Source organism: Sinohyriopsis cumingii, chromosome 7 (genome assembly GCF_028554795.1).
Source record: "Sinohyriopsis cumingii isolate HCF-2022 chromosome 7, ASM2855479v2, whole genome shotgun sequence".
Classification (NCBI taxonomy): Eukaryota; Metazoa; Mollusca; class Bivalvia; order Unionida; family Unionidae; genus Sinohyriopsis; species Sinohyriopsis cumingii.
The window spans coordinates 111,428,910-111,446,184 of record NC_142967.1 but is presented as its reverse complement, the minus strand read 5'-3'; the positions used below and the strand labels follow the sequence as shown (position 1 = coordinate 111,446,184).

Below are 17,275 nucleotides of genomic sequence, written 5' to 3'. Positions count from 1 at the left end.
TGATAAAATCAATATCGTCATTATCATCTTCAACTAACAATCTTGCATTTTCAGTACATCATAACACCTCTGGTCGTCAACTGACGGAGCTACCAAATACAACTTATCCCACTTTCACCATCTCATTATTAAATTAAGTAATAATTGTGTTCTACCAGACCCAGATGGACCTATAATTATCATTCTGATGGAATTCAGTAATGCTGAAATATGTTTCACTGTCTCTTGCTTTCGTGTCGCTGAGAAATCAATGATATCCATGTCATACAAATATAATAAATAATATGGATTTATACTGTGTTCGATGTACAGCATCCACTCCCACAAGTGGATTAATAACAATAATAACAAAAAATAAAAAGCATGCACTTACAGGCAAGTGTGTAAATTGCGGTACAAGTAAATATACATTTACTTTGTCTTGTATGAAGACAGGTGGTAATATCGCTACTTCATTAGGAAAATTACCAGAAACTCCATGGGCTAAATACCCAGGAGAAAAACATCTTCCTGGATATAATCATTGTGGTCCTGGAACCAGACTTGATATCTGACTTGACAAATGAGATCAACCAAGACGTGGAGAGTATCCAATAAATGCTATTGATCAAGCACGTCACTGTCATGATGTACTTATAAAAGTACAGATTTACAACAATGACATATTGCAGAAGTGAAGCTGATTCACTTGTTAAATTCCTAAATAAATAAATCTGAAAGAAAAACTTGCTTTCTTAAAATCTGCGATGAAAGGTCAATTATTATTCAGAGCCGGTAATTAATCAACCGATTACTATAAAATAATGGAATCAATTTTTTATAGCTCAAGAGAATTTTGGAAAGTTAGAGCAGCGATTAGTAAACTCACTGATGCAGCAAATGTTACACATCCTGTTGCTGCAAAGTGGATATCATGACAGGCAATATGGCAAATTTACCTACCACCACATAAAAAAATTCAACATGCACATCTTGATGTCAGCACTTCTAATGAAGTTCATCAGGCAGATATTTTATTTTTACCAAACGATACTAGTACAACTGGTATACGTCAATCACGTACATACAAATACACGTTAACTATCATTTATTTTGCAAGTAGATAAAAGGAAGCAGAACCATTATCAACTAAAACAGCAACTGAAGTTTCTTCTGTTTTTGAACAAATTTATCAACGAGGACCCTTGCAATGGCCACAACTATTACAGGTTGATCCTGTCAAATAATTTCTTGGTGCAGCATCATCTCTGATTAAAAAGCATAATGTCAAAATTAGACGACGACATACTGCAATTCATCGTGATCAGGCAATTGTTGAACGAATTAATCAAAAACTTGCTGAGCGGTTATTTGGATATCAATATGAAAAGGAAATAATTCAGAAAGATACGAGATCTCGTGAATGGGTTGCAAGATTGCCAAGTGTGATAGCTGCATTAAATAATGAAATTACTGATTCAACATACCAATGCGATTACAAAAAAACATATACCAATATAACGACATGACTTTTCAAAACAACCACTATCAGGTAATACTACTGTAAGGTATTTATATGAACCTGGTGAACCTGAAGGCGGTAAAAAAAGAGCTGACTGATCTTATTTGGAGTGTTAGGACACAAACGTTCTAGCATTGTAAGATCAACGGGTCGACCTGCAATCTACAGATTAGATTCAACTGCTCCTCAAAGTGGATTTGTACATGAACAATTAAAAGTAATTCCTGAAGACACACAATTACCACCGCATTCACTTTTGTTAACTAGCACCTAGATGTTGATTACATTCAAAACAGGTCAGTATTACATTTTCGTGTGTATGACCAACATTACTAATAATTCTGTCTGCGGAGAACTGTCTTGGATTGTTATTTGAATAATGACACAACATTACTTGGTTACAGCTCGCGCAATGATTATTTTGTTGTTGTTTCAATGTCATGATAAATTCAGCATCGAGATCAAAGTCGCACTTATTTTTTTTGTCACACTGTTTATAACTAATTTTTATTTTACTATATCATGGTCAATAACATCCCTATTACCAGCAGTTTCTGTAAAGTCTATAGTAACCCTCTGCAGCTGAGATATTCTTCTGAATGAGATACTGCGAGATAAACCAAGTTTGACCATTCGATACAATCACTGACGATCCAAATATCTGTATCAAAAATGGTTAACCTTGTGATCAATAAACTGTCATTGCGTATCCTAGCATCCACTGAGTTTTCTCCATAGTTAAAGCGCTCTCAACAACTTCAACAGCATTGACAGGAACTTAGACAATATCATTTAATACAAGATTTTGTTCTCCAAAAATTCCAAAAATTGTTAACAGAGTTTCTGAAATTATTTCACGTATTACTGCACATTGAATTTTATTCAGTTGTAGTCTGATTGATTTCTTAAATGCTCTTAATTCTGGATCAAGATTCAAGTGCTCTATGATCATCAGTTATTTCCTCATAATAATCTAAAAAATTCTTTAACCATTGGTGTGGAGACAATCCAACAAAAGGCAGAAGTTGACCATGATTGCCGCACATTATCACAGCAGTACTTTTTGTCAATAACCAATCTAGAATCTATAAATATTTCTAACGTTTCTAATGAAACAGTACATATTTCATCCCAAACAATAATCCATGGAATATATTTGTCTCCCATTCATTCAGGAGTCCATTTAACTACCTTCCATTGAAAGAATTTATGATATGTGCATGATTTGATATTTCTTTCTCTCATTTCTCTTGTGATTCTGTGTGTGGGTGTTAATACTATTTCTGAACAACTGTTCAATAATATTGTTAATTACACGAGTTGTTTTACCAGAACCTCAAGGCCCATTGAGGTGAACTTTTACATCTAGCTACAGGATCAAATACAGATGGTGCAGATGACAATTTTGATATCTGATTTTTTTAGGCAATAAATACGCTTAATTTCAACGTCAGCGGATTCAGAATAATTGAGTATATTCTTATACACACAGTAACACAAGAAACAGTGAAAACAACAAGCTTTGAAAAAATACAATAATTTATTTCCCTGGAAAAAGTCTGGAAAAAAATATGAACTTATGGTTTTATAGAATCAAATCCAAAAATAATCCAAGAATAATCCACGAATAAAATTTTGAAGTCCTAATAACAAAATGTTCTACTGATTTCAAGTTTGAATCCCGACGAAGAATCCAAGATGGAAGATGATGACGTATGCTGCAATCTGTATTGTTTAAGTCTACAGTTCCTTGTAGAAACAAGAATTATCACTCATTAAACAAAACTGTACTTGTTCCACAATATTACATGAGCACACATATTTTCCAGAAAAATAACAGAATTGATCCTTTTGAATCCAAGTAATTTGAAATGACTCCAAACCAAGGAATTTGAAATGACTCCAAACAGCACAACATGCAACAGTTTAACAGCCCAGTTACTACTAAACTTAATTCTTCAAAATATCGGTTAAACTGTATTCTAAATGTGAACAAGGGGTCACATGATCATCTTCTAGAAGTTTATAGACAGCAAGTACCTGTTATAGGTCATGTACACCCAGTGTGACCGTGATGAAAACCAATCATTTTACTAAAAATATTGTTAACATCTTAAACCTGAAATCCCATCATAACCTTGACAACCAATCATTTTAAAATAAAATAGAACTTGTTTATGATGATTGCTACAAAATTTTGAAATGAGGTCAGTATTTAGATCAACACCTGGTGTTCGTAAACTAACAGTCAAGGTCAAACTATTTTCTGAAAAAGTATCACCTCTATTGAATAAAGTCACATTACAATATCATGTAATGAAAAATAAAAAAATTAAAAAACTGACAAACAATTAAACTGAAATAAATATATATTAAATCAGATATAACTAAATAAAATATACATAACAATATTTTCTTGTTTTTTTCTCCATTCACCCCATGAAGAATAAGTAGTTGTTCTAGCGATCCTGTATTCTTGTTGATATAAAATGAATCCGTAGCAACTCTTACAGCAAACTCAGAACCTTTATTTATCATCAATAATATGCGAACATTGAAGATCTTAAATGAGTAAACTGCGGTGACTCACAGTCAATATAACTCACTATTGTACCTAATTTTGTTCTGTCTGATAAATATAAACTTATTTCTTTTCGTTGTATCAGCAATTATAAAATCTAGTTCAGCATCATCCATAATCAATCTTGTACAATGTCGTTTATGATCATATGATCCTCCTTGGGTGAATTTACCGATTATTTTTCTGCCAAGATCTTTTGTGATTTTATTTTCAAAATCAGTCATATCAGGATTTTCATCATCAGAATATTTCTTTTTGTTGTGGTAACCAAACTTCTTTCTGCAGACAATATTATATACTTGCTTCACCTACTGTTGACAAAATTTTTAAAGCAAGCATATACCGTAATAATACTGTTCATGCCCACAATTTTTCTGAAAAGTGTTTGCCAAACCAGACATAACAAATCAGATGAAGATCTTCTGCAAACTTAAGTGACTCGATATAAGCGAATCCAGACAAAATCTGGTAATGGTCATTTATCCATAGTCATCTCGTGTGTGTGAAGTCCAAATCGCTCAAATTACATAGAAGACTCTCACATACCAAGAAAACGTCCCTGATAATATGCAACCATATCAACTGAAATAACATCTCTATAGTCATATCTAGTATTCCATAATCCACCGTGTAAGTATTCAACACAACTGTGTTATATTACTTGAAGAAAATCCAATCGTGTTGGTTTCCATAAATTTTTCTCTCAAGCAAAATGTGCAGTAACTGACGGAATGGTAAAACAGTTACTCAGTGAGTAACTGTTCATCATTGTCATGGGTATATTTCAACGCAAGACTTTTCATTTATTCATAGAGAGATTCTGTATGATAATTATCACCATTAAGCTGTACAAACTGATCGTAATTTCCGTTATTGGAACTTTGAAATAACCATACTGATACAGGATTGTTCTTACTGATTTCGTTCATAAAATCAAATATATCTCCTTGGTAAAATTTAACAGTTCGATTCGTGGATATATTTTTACTGTATTAGTCCATGCATGCGCATTATGATCAATAATTTCAATCAAAGCTCCTTTCGATTTATATTTTGATTTGTATAAAATCTCTCCAGTTATTGTTCTTAATGTTACCAGAAATTTTAGTTTCTTTCCTAGCTCAGTGACGTCTCTGACAGACGCTCTGGTATCTTCATCTATTTCTCCCCACTTGTTTATTATTTTATGTCTACTATCCGTTAAACCATTTCCACATATCGTGTTTGTAAAATGTTCTGTTACTTGTTCGGCTACAATTTATTTTTGAAAATTTCATTGGTTTTAGATTATTAATGCTGGGTTTATCATTTATTGGATAAATTCCATAAATAACCACAGTTACAGGATACACTCTTTCATAATACGTTTTGTCAATACCAGTCAACATCCCTGGTTTGGAATTGTTACTTAATATGGCAATTTTTTCATTATGAAGGACAGGGTCACATTTGTCACTGATATCCAAGTATTATTGCTTGTTTCTGCAAATACAATAAACTTTACTCTGAAAAAATATCATTCGATTGTCGACATAATAATCTTTGCCATTTGTTTGTCATTCGTTGTAGCATTGATTGACACCATCGGTGTTGCGCATTTTAAACAATGATCACACATGACATGCGAAATCTTTGTCAAATTCTTCCTTGGTGTCATGAATAGTATTAATCAAGCTTTTATTCGTTGGATCAACCAGAGCTCACATCGGTAAGTCAGGGGATATTCTGTCACGATTAAATTTATCTTTAGAAGGCTTAATTTTAATCATGGGATATATCTTATTCATATTATAATTAAAACAAATATATATTTAAATTGATATATTATATGTATATAATGGTTCAAACAAAGAATAAATGTAGGTGGCTTATGATAGGCTCTACAACTCCTTGTGACAAAGATTGTGTAAACGAATTCTGCGGATATCATTTACAAAGTGTATGGAGAGGGAGTTTAGGACCTAAACCATGCTTGAAATGTGGTGTTGGGGTTAGAGGAAACACATAGTTGTGTGTGCAATGTGGTGGTAAAAAATACAGAGAGCTCAGAAGATATTATGATAAAAAATAACACTGGTAATAATGGTTAGATTATAATGTGAAAGATTATCTAGTTATATTATACATACATGGAGCAAAAAGAATTTGTGAGACATCCTATCATTAAGAATTACAAGGCATCTCATGATGGTGTTATCAGGCACTGTGGACTAAACAAAACAGTTGGAAATGTCACTAATACTGGTTATCTCATGATCAATACTAGGGGGAATAAGCATTATTTCAGTCACAGGTTCTTTTATGAGTGTTTTTGGGGGGTACTCGAAGACGGTCTTGTGATCAATCATATTAATAACCAGAAACTTGATAACTCTTTAGATAATTTGCGAGCCATTACACAAGCCAGAACAGCAGATTTGGAAATACTAGCAAACATTAAAAAATTGCAAGACTTGTTAAGTCTGTAAATACAAAAACTGGTGAAGAAACATTTCAATCAATGAATGCAGTTATTTTGATATTTGCCAGCACTCAGTAAAACATGTTGAAGATAATATTACTAGATCTGCTTTTTCGAAAAATATAAACAAAACACAATTTTTTATTATTGCTCAAGGGAGATAACTGTCGAGCTAAGATATCTCCAGTAGAGGAATTAAGTAGTGTTGCTATTAATATTATATTACCATTTATTTATTTATTTTTTTGTCATCATTCAGTAATTAATTACTTGTAACACAACAGTTTTTTATCATTCTGAGGTCTCTATCATTGGTGGCAAAACTTTTAAAAAATATATAACCCTTTACCTCACGCAAGCGCCTTTGGATGCCTGTCTTCCATTCACACGGTAGCGCCTTTTGACGCCTCTACTCCATTCACATGAAAGCATTTTTTGACGCCTCTACTCCATTGCTGTAAACATCAGCCATCTTAAGGGTGTTTTTGTAGCACCACTTTCAAGGAAAACAACCTTTTAAATACTACATTCATTTATATGACAATAGGGAATGGGATATACTAATCTGATCCACGAACACGAATATCTTTGCTCCACACCAAACACAAGTTCCAGTGATCGCAGCTATATCACTGTTTGTCTAAACTTGAGTTGGTTTTGCCATACATACATACATACACTGCACACAATATGAAGACATGTTCATTTAATAATACTGTATTATTCAATGGCATCACATAAAAGGAAATTCACAGATGCTTTCGGTAAAAACAAATATTTTTCCATTACTGACTTCTCTGCATAGACAACACCTAAACCATCTAAGCATGGTGATGGAACTGTGTTTCCAAACTTTGTGCGATATTCATTGGTCCAGCTGCATCAGCAAAAACTAACCTGTTGCTGAATATGGTTTTATGATGGCTAACATGGTATTGGCTGTATCTGATTGCGCCGCTGGCCACTGGCAAATGACCAACTATTTTGTGATGTTCTGTGTGCATGTGTGAGTGTGATTTGGATTATTAACGTAGCTCTTAACAATGTTTCAGTCATATCACTACGATGTCTGCTGTGTGGCAGTTTATGTCATGTCTAGCACTGGGGCATCATGCTGCAGACATGTGGCATGATGTCCCACCCAGTAACATTATCCTGACACTGGGCCGACCAGTCCTAACACTATCCTCTTAATGCTGCGCGCCAAGCGAGGCAGCTGTTAGTACCATTTTTGTAAGTCTTTGGTATGACCCAGCCGGGGATCGAACCCACGACCTCCTGCATCCGAGGTGGACGCTCTAATCACTAGACCACCAGAGCGGTTTATGATGTTCTGAAAGGCTTTCCAAAAGGGTTAAGTTATAAAAGACAGTTGAGATTATGTGGTAACACTATCATTGATTTCTTTTCCCCCATCAATGAACACTCATGGAATCAGTTTGTCCAGAAACAACACATCTGAAGTCATCAATGAGGCTGCATCAGGTTGTCAGCAGCTGCTCACCTTCAACATCATGAATAGAGACACATATCATGCAATGATGTATGAACTTGTTGATATATCCATGATGTACACAACATGGATAATAAGTTCTGAAACAAATGAGACAGTGTGAGTGTGCTATGCAAAATATATGCTGAGATGCAATAAATTGTAAATACAACCTAGTGTTGCCTCGATGATTGCAATTCAGTCAATGAAATCAGAATTTAGTGTGACCTTTTCTGCATCAGTTCCCACTGAATCATGCATGCTTGAGATCACACTTGCATCACTACAAGTGTATTACAATTGACCTAATAGCTGATCACAACTGTTTGGTGGACTGCCCACAATGTTAGCAGCAGATAGTGGAACAACTTGGGGTATAGAAGAACTTCCTACATGAGCGTACGACATTATCTCAGTCAATGATAAGGACTGATGAAGAATTTCTGGGCTTACTGGCACGGACTCAAAATTTATATACTTGAAGAAGAGCCCATACTCAGCTCTGTTATGGCCATTGAATCTCAACAATATTTATTAACATTGGATAGTCATTGCTGAGAACAGTTCTTGGACGGCTGAACGATACTCGATACAATAAACAAATTTTGAGTGCAGGAATGGGAATGGATATCATATTGCACCTGACAGGATGCAGATCAATTTAAATTATGACGTGGTTAGTGGCAGTTATGAAATCAGGTCTGAAAAGACAGGCATAGTTGTTCAGGGTTATATTCTGTTTGAGTGGAACCAGGTGATTTGATATCTATTATACATGTGTATCTTGTATGTCATAATACTCAGTTGACATATTCATTTTACCCTTATGGATAAATACAGGCATATTGTAGATCTGCAGGGTGAAATATTGACAATGCAACTGTACATCAGAGATTGAATTGTCATTGAGATATAACAATCTCATTCATGGACACGTGAAACCCATGCACACTGCAAATGCGAGGAAACCCATTTACATGACATATTAAGGAACTGGACTTGGTGATGTTCATGGTTGTTCAAAAAAGTTCTCAGGGCTTTGACATCACTCGCTGTACCAATTGCCAAACAAGTTGCATTACAAGTCTTTGATAGTATCAAATGTGCTGCCTTTGTTATGTATATTTAATTTAAGTGTTTGTTAGTTTAAAATTTTCTTTTATTTCATTACATGATATTGTAATTAACATTGTATGCTGGACTTAACCTTGTCCAAAGCTGAGTTTATGTCTGCTTGGTCTGATTGACTCTTTTGCTCTGTTTTTTCATTTATATTTTTTAAATTTTAATTTTAGTTTACATCAACAACTAGTACATAGGTAAATTATTATCTATGTGTAACTTAATATCAAGATTATTATTCAGGTAAACAAGTAGTGGTAAATATGTTTATTTGGGTCAGGTTTTTGAAATTTCCTAAGTGAATTTTACAGGTTATTGTGTTGTAAGCAAATGTAGCACCTAAGATATGTGGTCTGCATTTGCACTGAGCTTTGTTTCAGATGAGATGTGGATTTTCATTGCACTTTATAGCAGGCATGTGCAATCACTGGCCTGTGGCCCACATAAAGTCTGTGACCTGGTTTTATTAACTTAATTACATCACATATCCAGCCTGCACCATGGAGGACATTATAATTTCTCTAAGCACCATATGAAGCTTTAATTTTCTGGGGAGTTGGTTAGTTAGCAGACCTTTAGCCAACTGTCTATACTTATTGGTATGGCTTTGGCAAAGTCAAAGAAGCTGGTGGTTTCCCTGATATAACCAGATTTAGGAATAGCATTTTTATTAAAGACTAAAAGCATTGTATATTTTAGTCAAAAGTCACTCAACACTTTGCCATTGCTGCTGATTAGTGAAAAAAAAACAACAGCTGCATTGTCATCTTTAAAAAAAGAGTACTGTAGATACTCATTTATAAGTCATCCTTTATAACTGAAAATCTGAATCATGCGAAGTAGGATTCTTATACACATGACATAAAAAAATTAAATATTTATGCATAATGTTGGAAATTTTGATGTTAGCAGCACATAAAAAAATGGTCATTTTAAATATGTGTATGTTTTCATGCCACTATTCTCACTGAGAAATGTATACTGTGTTTCCCCACTATAGCATATTATTTACCAAGTTACATGGAATCCTTACAAACACTGCAGGATTTTACTGTATTTACAGGATTATGCAACAAATGGAAGAAAAAGATATACAGAAAGCAAGACTGATCTCAGAGAGGCAACATTTCAAATTCAACAACTTACCTGATGATGGGGCCACTGTGGTAGTTGCAATACCTGTAATAAGAAAGCAAAGGTTTGTTGCAGACAAATTTCCGAATGCAACAGCATCGATTAATATTTTTCCCATTCTAGAACAATATCAGAGTCAAAGTCACATGATACATTTAGCTGTGTCTACATGCAACAAACAACCACAGCAATGACACACACAGAAAATCAAGTTTTATTTAAATTAGTTGACAGATGTAGTCTCTGCTATTCACATTAATATCAACAAATATCATTTACTATAAGCCTGTCTAAGACCTTAATGATGTAAGCTTATCTATAACTGTTTTCTCCAAAATGATAGGGAACCACATCATAATTTTGTATATTTTGTTTTGCAGCAAAGCTAAGCAACTTATATGAACAAACACTGAAATTTGCTCAATCTGGCTGCACTCACAAATAGACCTTAATCCAAACAAAACACTAAGAAATAGATCACATGACAATTCTCTACCCAGGAACATGCCAAGTTCAGAAAACCGATGTGTCTTGTGATAGACTAATATCTCATATTCCTATCTAAACCAATGCAACACTAAGGAAATCAATGTGACATGTCAAAGTTTTATAGGTGATTAACAAAATTTGCTGGGGCAACATTCTCTTGGTATTATCTTTGGGAGAAAACAAATGTCAAGTTTGAATGTGACATATATGTGGTGGCCAATGCAAAACAGATTCAATTCTACTGTATCTACTGTGAATTATTTTGTAAATGTACAATGGCCAGGCTCAAAAATATCCATTCAATGTTGTTTCTCTGATAAATATCAAATCCATTGTCAAATAGCAAAATTGCACAGGTTTAAAGTTTATAATTGTCGAGACTCTTTGCTATGAAGATTCAGCCAAAAATTCAATCAACCTTGATTACTGCAAATATTTCAATGGATTTGTTAAACTGTACAACCATATCTGCTCAAATACCTATTATTCCAATATACAGCAGTTTAGGAAATCTTTTATCAGTCAGTCAAGAAATGGCTACTTTTAAGTGGTTTTGGGTGCATTACATCCTCACTCCTGTATATCACCTGTAAAATGACACTAAAACTTAATTACGCCTAGGTGACGTAGACATTTGGTTACTATGCTGGGAAGATGAACAGTAAACAATGGGGTAAAAAGACTTAGAGAGAATGCCATTCAAGTTTAACTAATAAATAAATAAAAATTGTATTTTAGAATATAAAATAATAAGCAGTAACAACATCACGATAATCTTCATGTTCAACAAATTCTAAAATTCTCAGTCAACATAAAAAAATTAAGTAGAGGAACTGAATTCCACTGATTAGGAATTTCCAATAGGCAATCACAGTAAAGTGTACTTCTCAACCACTGGAGAGGGGGCAGCACTGCTCCAAGTACATTGCCAGAAACCTGACTCTACATATTATCGAAAGACATCGATTGGAAATTAAACACGACATCAAAATATAGTTGTTTAACAATCTCCTAACTAAAAAATGAACTGAAGAAAAAAATGCATGGGTCTCTTGATGAAAGAAAGAACCAGTGGAAAGGTACGTATAGATCCTTTTTAATGTTGAGGTGCTTAGTGTTCAAAACACTGGAATGTGAATCACCTGGTTGTCAATGCAGAAAGTAATTATTTGAATCAGTACATTCAAGATTCTATCTTTAGTATGACTGAAATGGGTTTACATCCATGAAATAGGCTGAAAATGGGCTATTTTGCTTCAGCAACATTCAGAAAATGATATAAGAGGTGGAGTGTCTACAAAATTTCTTTATAACTTAATCGTCTCATTCGACCCATTTTCCAACACAAAAGAAAAGTGTATACATTTTGGATTTCCCACTGTAAAGCTTTATGGAATTATGTATTATCTTTTGAACTATTAAAATCTGTATTTGAAGTTATATTTTAAATCCTTTAATTCAGTGATTATCACTATAGTAAAATATATTTACTCTTTGTTTTTGCGAGTCTCAACCATTCATGACAAGGCTGATCAATGATGAAATCACCAACTAAGCAGGTCAAGAATGTGTGCAAGTATGAATGTGGGTTACATAAGCAAGCATGGAATTCATAGTACACTTGGCCTATAGAAAGCTGTAATGTGTGCTCTGGCATTTGATTGGTTCAATAAGATTTGAAGATCAGAACAGGATTTTTTATTTACAACTGTTTGAGTTATGTTGAAATAATAATTGTTGGAGAAATTATAAGGAATCTAGATTGTTTATTTGAAATGCAAATGAACACTATATAATGACCATATGAATCAAGTATTCCAATCTTGCAGTTATGCTACCATTCACAAGAGTCACTGCCAGAAAGTGATTTATTTGTTTGTATATGTCCAGGGTTTTTCCAAGATGAAATTACTTTTTTCAAGGTTCACATATGACCATTACAGAATGGAAATAAAGAACATTTTAGAGTACAAAACATGAATTTTCTAAATCAAAAGGTGTTTCTCTTTCAAGACTCTTCAAAAACATTGAAGTCAGAAAAGATGATCATGTACAAAACCTTACAAGGCATCACATGAAACAAGTTTGATTCCAATAAATTAGCATGTACAGTAATTCCAATGTACAGAATAAAAATTCTACCTTTACTTTGCTGCATTATGTTGCTAAGTGAGAACAACATAATGAACATAAATTATGTTTTTTTCCTTTCAAACCTTTAATTCTAAAGAATTCTATAGCAATATATATATATGCATCTCATAGAAAGTAACATTTCCTATTACAGTATAAAAAAATAAACACAAATAATTAGAATCTTGCCTTGTAACGAAAAGAGTTTAACCCTGAATTTATTTGTGCCAATAAAAACCCCAACAAGATTTTTTTAACAACCTAATCTCCTGAAGATGATCTGGTTAAAAATACATCATTTAAAAAACATTTTCAAAAGGATTGATTTAAATTATGACAAAAGACCTTAAAAATTATATACTGTTGTACAAACAAGGACGGAATTTTCTGTAAAATCAACTTGTCTTCTTGTAATTACTTAAACCAGTCCCCAAACAGGTATTGACACAGGAGCTTGTATTGTTTTTTAATATATATAATACAATAGACAACAATTTCTCATTTCAGCTCTGAGATTAGACTACAAATTTGGCTTAAAATGACTATCAGTCCGTTTTTTAATCCAAGGTTTCTCTGAATATTCCCACTCCATTTTTCATATTTGGACATTTAGGTAGGGGTGTGGGGTAATTGCAACTGTATATGGTAGTTGCTTACCAGCAGGCATAGAAAATTTAAACTTTTGTTATATCGACTCATGCCTGCATGAAATCGATATGAAAATTATTTATTTTCTCAGAAATGGCAAGCATCAGAATTGTTATGTTGTTAATCAGCAGTCAAACAAGGTGAAACTATGGTGTAGATGAAACCTTACCAGTACTCGCCATTTGCATTACTAGTCACATGACTTTGCAAATCTCAAATGAGGACATCGGAGTCCAATAGTCACGTGATATCAAAAACAAACTCCTTTATAATGTTGTTGTACAGAAATTCAATTACATTAAATGAAAGTCGGATACTTTTTTTAAAAACCAGCAATCTGGCAAGTCTGATTTATCAAGAAGAGATCACACGTCAACATGGTAGTCTTGTGATACAACAATACTCCAAAAGTTGTTCTCAGAATATATAAATATGGAGAATCTTGTGTTCTTTCATTTTTGCATTCTTATTACAACCAGTATACGACTTTTATTTAATATTTTATTTTTTTCTCTACAACATTTGAAAAGGTGGGTTGTTAGATTTTTTTACAGTACTCATGCGACTAGCAATGAAAATCATGAGCACCAGGTCACATTTCATCAATGACGTGGTTTTATCTTGTCTTTCAGCAGATTAAAGAAATAAAAATTTTAATACTCACAATTTCTGAGAAAATAAGTCATTTTCATATCGATGTCATGCATGTATCACTTTATCTAGAAACATTTAAAGTTTGCTAGGCCATCTAGTAAGCGGCTACGCTTTGCCACCACAATGATGGCCTCTTGTGATGCTAGATTGGTTTTAATATCTTCCATGTAAGGAAAGATACGGATACTGAACTGACTTTAAAAATAAAAGTCTACTAGGTGAATCTAATCCACTGGGCATTTGGATTTACATGGTATATATGTTCATTGCAAGCAACCAAATAATCCATATTGTGCCCTCCGAATATTCTGGCTAAAATCGATAAATTTAACTCATGATCAGTTTAGTTACAACTCAATTATGTGATTGTTTCGGGCGTCGAGTCGTGCTGGAAAATTCCTGGCTTTTTCTGACTTTTATCAATATTTGCGAAATTCCAGGGCTTTTCACAGTCGGGAAAAAATTATCATCTATCCCGACCTTTTCCTGATTTTCCAGTAGTGTGGGAACCCTGTTACAATTAGACCTCATGTTGTGGGACAATTTTTGAAGTCCCAAATGACCTGAATGTAAGGTATTCATGAGTGGGAATGAACCCAACACACACTCATGTTAAAATGTAAAAGGTTCCAGTCTGTTCTTAGAGCCAGATGTCAACGAAAGCAGAATGAGACTCCCATCACGATTGGTTGCGACTATGACATCACATTGGGACACCAGAATTCTGATGGGTAGAAATTTTTCCAGATCTCCGTCACGGTACAAATGGCTAGGAGAGGTAAGGAGGGAAGGGACATTGCAGAAGGTGCAAGCACACAGAACCCTGAAATGCCAGCTCATACTTGATCAAATCTAGTCCAGTTATTTATAACGGACAATACTAAGATGCCAATAATGTGTTAGCCACCTGCGCAATTAATCAAATCAAATACAGTATTAAAAAAATCCTATTATCCTATACATAAGATTTTGCATACTAAGGGTACATAAGTATTCCAAAACTATCCTACTCGAATTTAGTCAAAGTGACTATTACGAATTTCCGTCAATATTAGGTTATAGGTTGTAATTTTGAATGGATGCCAAAGGATCAGATTTGCTGATTGGTTTTATCGAATTGGGATTCCAAGCCAAAATGGATTCCCTTAAATAAAAGGCAATTTTGGAGCCCTAAAAATGACTTTTAGGTCAGCAGCCTGAAGGTTTTCCAGCGGTTCTCTTTATCCCATATCTCTGCCGCCGTGTTTGTTTCCTTTGGTATCGCCTCGAACCTGTACATTTGCGCTAACTCATGGGCATACTCTACTGGCATACTCTATCAGGGTGGTGAGAGGATATTCCTGGAAGGCTGTGTAATAATGCTGAGAAAGGATGTTCTGTGAAAAAAACATTGTTGCAAGCTTAATGTTTTCTATTAGTCCTTAAAGGAGACTAGAAATCAAAATTTTCCTTTTACGTATGTAATTCTCTACAGATTTTAATTCGACTACAATGTTTATAAATTAAATATCGTAAGCGGGTAGTGATTATATTGCGTGGAAGATACCACGATTCCGTAAATTGCCGAGTTTTTCCGAGTTTTAATGAGACGACAGATCACGTGGTACCGTGACGCTATACTAGCGAGTCCTCGAATATAAACATAAACATTGGCGAGCGAGGCAGACAGGAGACCACATTGGGTTGCACATTCAAAAGTTGAATCTGCAGTCTGATATAATAGTTTATGTACTGTACTGGTAAGTACTAAAAGAAATGTGTTAGGCACAGGCCCCGGGCTGGTGACTGAAATAAACTAAAGTCCTGAATGAAATTCCACAAGCCCGGACAGTTCATACCTGTCAACTCTCAAGCCGGGAGAAAAACCTCCCGATTTTGGGGGTATTTCCTCATCTACATCCCGATCTCGTAATATCTCTCAATTTTGCGCAGCGAAGTCCCGATTATTACATTATGTCTGTCAATTTTCATTTGTCAGAAGAAAAAACCCAACCCCAAACCATTTTTAAATATAACGTATGCAATCCACAGTCTAAACTGCCACACTGCTGACATCGTAGCGATATGACTGAAAAATTGTTAAAGCTACGTTAAAAATTCAAATCACACGCACACACGTCTAAACCCGGCACTGGACGAAATAATTAATATCATACAACAGTTTTTTTCTTCTTTTTTTCTTCTTCAGTAAATAGAACGTGAAGATTAAACATTATTTGAGGAAATTTCAGATTTTTTAAACAACTACAACAGTACTATAGTAAAAAAAAAATAATTAAAAGAATAAAATTGTCACCAATTAGCTTAAATGAATGATCACGTTGAAATTTTCTCTGCAAACAAAATCGCATCTCCATTTCCGCCAAAGAAACTCTGCCAGTTAACACCTGACATTCCTCTACCGTATATGAAAAGTTTAATTACCATGATTAAATTACAAGGAATAAAACAAAATATACCATGCAGTATATGTGGCCCTAAAGAACTAATTCTGAATAAATATTTTAATCAGCAAACAGTGTTAAATGCATTAAGACTTAAACCTAAGAAAATAAGGTGGGGCATAAAACGTGAGAAAAACAGTTGCCACATGTACGGTAACTTGTGACTGCAGATTTGAACTGTTAAAATTAAGTCCATGGCATCGTAAGTAACAACAAAATAGGCATCGTTTATTTGGTAATCAATTGCTGGTGCTTACACATATACACACTGTCGAACATGGTTTCTTTGAAGTATGTCCGAAGGGCAGTCCTTTTCACAAGATCAATGTAAGGATAAGGATTCTGTTCATTAGTCACACCGGCTTTATTGTTTGCGTACTTAAATCAAAACTTTAGCTATTTTGCAATTTAGCCAGAACTGACCAGAATATGCAAAAGGGGCTTGCCATGGGGGAATAATAAGGCGTATCACAGCGAGAAAAGGCACGTCAAATGGGAGGTCGCACATTGGGGCAAGGGGGGGGGGGGGTCAATAGTCCCTCCCCCGTTCTATTGTCAGACAGTTAATGTGAAACTTTGAACTTTTTTTTAAATCGCTCCTTTTTAAACTGTCCAA

At 34.2% G+C, this 17,275-nt stretch overlaps 1 protein-coding gene across 4 annotated transcripts in view; it reads right to left on the bottom strand.

Annotated features, from left to right (window-relative positions):
• LOC149795933 (uncharacterized) overlaps positions 1–17,275 on the bottom strand; it is a 94,239-nt gene that overhangs the window by 27,170 nt on the left and 49,794 nt on the right. For all 4 annotated transcript variants that reach the window (XM_089965859.1, XM_089965856.1, XM_089965860.1 and 1 more), the window contains one exon: positions 10,304–10,336. In XM_089965859.1, coding sequence (XP_089821985.1) covers positions 10,304–10,336 — 33 coding nt within the window. The remainder of the gene's footprint in view (positions 1–10,303; positions 10,337–17,275) is intronic.